We start from the raw sequence: 4,697 nt of genomic DNA on the forward strand, positions 1-4,697 counted from the left end.
AACCAAATACACATTCAAAACAAAATGTAAAATCTTTTTATGCTTAATTAAAAATTATGTTTAATATTCACATTAAGAAACAGGACTGAAAACATTAAAAGTAAGACCAATTAGGTTAAAAAAAACAGTCACTGTTACATAGGTTGGATTATAAAATTACATTTAAAGTGTTAAGGTTTTTACAAATTATATGTTTTATAGCATATCTTTTGTTTGACAGTTTTTTTTATTATAATTTACATTTTCAATATCACAGAAAAATTGGTAATTATGCAAAATATACATAATTTACAATAACCAAAGATCAGGAAGCACCAATACTACAGGTTGAATGTATTGTCTGATTTGACATCAAAGCCAGAGATGTTAAAGCTACCCTTGCTATTCTTTGTGCCAGCCCATTTAATAGTACTTGTGGACAGAGGTTGTTGCCAGCTTTTTTATTGTCCCTTCTCAGAACTATCTTACATTGGCTGGAAATATTTTTTTCTATTGGCTGTGCTGTTGGGAAAAAAAATAACAATGTTATTGTATCTATCTGGGCAGGCTTCATGATAGACCTTGAATATCAGAACTTGAAAGGCAAAGTTAATTTTTACACAGTTTTCACAACTGCTATCTAGGAATTACTACGAGAGGAGAGAAAAGAGTGCAAGAGGAGAGTGTGTGCAATAAAGAGCTTACAACAGCCTCTATGCATATGTACTGTTTATTAGATAGCCTAAGGATAAGCAAGGGACATGGCAAGTCAGGCTTACCAGAAGCTGTCCTTCAATTGGATTATTGGCTAGAAAAAAATTTAGTGTAGGATAAATACATGTTTTGTATAGCCATAACTTTTCTTTTCTTTCACCATTTTTTAAGGCCAACCCCACCAATAGATTATTTTTGGTTCATGCAGTTACTGGCAAGTTAAGACCCAGGTTTCCTCCAAAATTCCTAATTCCTCTAAAACAATGCAGCCATTATAAAAACCAATAAAGAAATCCTTCATTATAATTTTTGGTGGAGTCCAACATGTTAAATTTAAAATTCCAATTTTCTGCAGAGTTGGCCTTGAAACATTTGATCTTATATGTTTACGGGTTAATTAATCTATGATAGAGAACACATTAAAATGTATGTTAAATAGCCCTTCATTGCTACTAGAGCGAAACAAGTCATATAAAGAACAATTTAACAGGCACAGCATAATGTGCTTACTCCATTTTGAACAATGTGTGTTTGTATTTAGGGTTATCTTTACATGTAGTTATGACCTATGAAAAAAACAAAACACAAAAAAAAAACATTGTGACTATTAAAGTCATGCTACTTGTTAGTACTAAGGGTTAGTATGCATACCCTGTACCCTGATAGGCAGATGTTTAACACATTTCTAATTTTTTTATTTATTTTTTGATCAGCAGTACCCAAGCTGATTTCTTTCAGGAATAAATCTGTTCATCTTTTTTATCTTTGCCACAACATAACACAAATCCAGCAACATAATATGAAAATAATGAAATATCAAATGCAACTGATAAGGCCATTCTTACCATGCGTGATAAATTAATGGCTTTGATGCAATCAAAGATTGATGCAGAACATTATACAAAAAGTTTATATTTATTTTTATGTGCTTATCATGTAGACCAGTCCATACAGCAGGTTATTTTTGATACTGCATATCAAGCTTCAATAAAATGTATAGCTTTTCATCTTGTTACCTGGAAACCATTTCTGACGATAAGTGAAGCCCATGTCTTTCTAATGAAGGAAGGGATATTCCTTTTATAAGGCAAGATGAGCAATTTATTCAGTTACATGAACATATTTTCAGCCCTTGCTGTCTAGAATACTACTGTCTCCTGCTAGTATGGACCCTGGGATAAAAGCTGAGGAATGCTGATTATTCATCACTGTACTAATTCTCCAGTGTCTCTACTATCAAATGAAATAAAGATTGAAAGGGGATTAGGCTTTTTATTGGACAAATGATGGGAGTCATTTCAAAGTGAAAATGTCACATGGAAGTTGAGGTATTTGCCCTAAAACAGAAAACTCAAGGACTCTGCACATGCTCTTACTCAGTTTTAAAGGTGTTCCTTTGAATGCCAAGCCCATGAGTTTCCTGAATGCTAATCATGATACATGCATCTCTAATAGGCAGCCATGTTGAGTTGCATTAGAAGATAAACAGATATCTCATAGCATTGGATTTGGTCTGCAAATTAAAATTAGTATATAGCAGGACCAAACATTTGAAACTCCTTGTGATGTGAAGAGAAGATCCAAAATGGGGTAAATGTTAGGTATATTGCCCTCTGTCTGGAAAATACCTGATGGTAATGTGTAGTTTAGATGGCAGGATCACTTTAAGTGCTTTATGAGAGAACTCATTTCACAGGAACAGTCTTGATTACAGAGATTATATTGCCCATAACCCAGCTAATGAAGTTGACAAATTGCCACTTTTTAGCAACCAAAGCCTTTAAGGTGTGGAATCATATAATTTAATGCGTGGGGTCACATGGATGCAACATTATGCTAGTCATCAGACAGATGCAAAATGGATTTTCCACTTTGAACCAACAGAGGAAATTCACTGACAATGTAAATGCTTATTGTTAAGATTAACGCAACAATGTACTATTCCTGGAGTAGCATATCTAACATGACTAACAATAGGCCCACACAGAATTATGAAGCTGAACACTAGGCACATATTGCAGTTGAGTATATATATTTAAAAAATCAGTGACCTAGGTGTGTTGTCTAACTGCAACAGATAAAGGACAGGTCACTAGGCTGGCAGTGCTGTTTGGTAGGGCTGTGCAAATCTCAGGTTTGAATGGACAGAAAAGGGACAGAAAAGTATTTTGGCAAGTAAGACAGCTCCCAAATATATGTATTCCAGCTGTCTATTTAGCTTTTACCTGGAGTTCAGCTTTACAGAAATTGTGCCTTTGAGCCTCTATTAAAGAATGCTACAATTCTGTGAAATATTTTACTTTCCTCTTACCTTGTTACTGGACTCCAATACCTGAGAACACTTGTGATTTTGACATCAAATGATTGTATTTAACAGAAGAGAGGAGTCCAAAGGCTTAATTCATACACACTACATTTTTACTAAAATAAAAAATACACAATTTGTTTGGTTACAACCCATACATACATTTAGGAACTATGCTTCATGTTGTAGTAGTAGTAGTAGTAGTAGTAGTATATATCTTATGTACTAATCTACAATTTAGCATTTGTTTCAGCATATTGATGTTTTACCCAACGACAGCCCAGTGGAGGTCTCAATCAGTTCTTTACACCAGCTGACATCTCTGAGAAATAATCCAGTTAACATTAGTTCTACACACTATTCTGTAAGATTAATATTTATATATCTATCCATTGCATTTTAAATGTTTTGCAAAATGTAGCATAGATGTGTAGCATGGTTATAACATGGAGCTCAGAAGCTGTAAAATATTTTCACTGGACCAGTTTGTAAAGTTAGAGAAAAATGCCAGCACTTTTAAAAATCAAACCAAATATGTTACTGTTCCTTACAAGATAATATTTATCATGATTTTTGTTTTTACATTTTTAGAAAGAGTTTACTTCCCCATCAAGGGGTTTTTAATATTTTTTTATATTTTCATCATGTGCTATAGGTTAGTTAAATATTCTTTTTTTTTAATGATCTTTAATCTTTGCCTTAAATCTTTACAATTGGACCACATGCATTTAATCTGGCACAAAAATGTGAGGATTCAATTTTTAATATGTTGTATATTTGAATGGATTTGAATGAGTGAATGACGAGTGAATGAAAGAAAGAATGAATAATCAGCTTGAGAACCACTGTTTAAGCAAATCTTTCATTTTACACATCAATCTCTGAAGCTAAGCGGAGACAGTTGTGAAATTCATTGGGGATTTCAGATCGGGTGATGTTGTTTCCATCCAAGCGCAGATGTTTGATCTTGGAGTAGTCCAGTGGGCCGATAACTTTACAAAAGCTGGCTACGGTTATTTCTGTAACGAGGAAGGAGAAGTAATAGACTTTATATTATTACTGCTGTTATGTATTTAAAAAAATCATCATCATTTTTTTATTCTAAGTGATCTGCTTGAACTGGTTATCTATATATCCTAGCAAAAAATAAAACAACATTATATTGACATTCTATCTAAAGCTACATATTTAGACCCCTTTGAAACTCAGAATTTTGGGGTCTAGATTTCCAGACTTTTAGGTAGGCAAATTACACAGAGTAGTGTTCTATCTCTACTTACCACAAAACAAGGACCAAAAAAACAATAAAGTGAAAATGTCTATGAAAGCTGAATCAATGTGCTACAACCACACAGAGTCTTGGGCACATTTCCTTGCATACATAGAAATGCATGTGCATGCTAGCACAAGAATCCAGAAAATGTAAATAAAAAGGTCACAAAATTCCAATATCAGCTAAAAGATCCTTACATTTTTTCTAATCTCTAATGGCAAGATTTATGCATTGATTGCATTTAGTGCACCAATACAAGGGGATTCCTATCGTCCTGACCTTTTTTTAAATGTATATTGTGCACCATGCAGGTTGGGAACAATCAAGATAACTTAACCTAACCCTAACTTATAACTGAAATCTTTATAAACAAATTAATGTGTTGATTAGTTATTGCTAGAAGAACAAAGAGCATATATATATATA

At 33.3% G+C, this 4,697-nt stretch overlaps 1 protein-coding gene across 1 annotated transcript in view; it reads right to left on the minus strand.

Moving 5' to 3' along the window:
• Nucleotides 1-3,639: 3,639 nt before the first annotated feature.
• LUM (lumican) overlaps nt 3,640-4,697 on the minus strand; it is a 26,546-nt gene continuing 25,488 nt past the window's right edge. The window contains exon 3 of the mRNA XM_018560243.1: nt 3,640-4,017. Within this exon, the coding sequence (XP_018415745.1) occupies nt 3,866-4,017 (152 nt within the window). The 3' untranslated portion in view covers nt 3,640-3,865. The remainder of the gene's footprint in view (nt 4,018-4,697) is intronic.

The sequence above is a fragment of the Nanorana parkeri genome, unplaced genomic scaffold, assembly GCF_000935625.1.
Source record: "Nanorana parkeri isolate BGI_ZX_2015 unplaced genomic scaffold, ASM93562v1 scaffold442, whole genome shotgun sequence".
Classification (NCBI taxonomy): Eukaryota; Metazoa; Chordata; class Amphibia; order Anura; family Dicroglossidae; genus Nanorana; species Nanorana parkeri.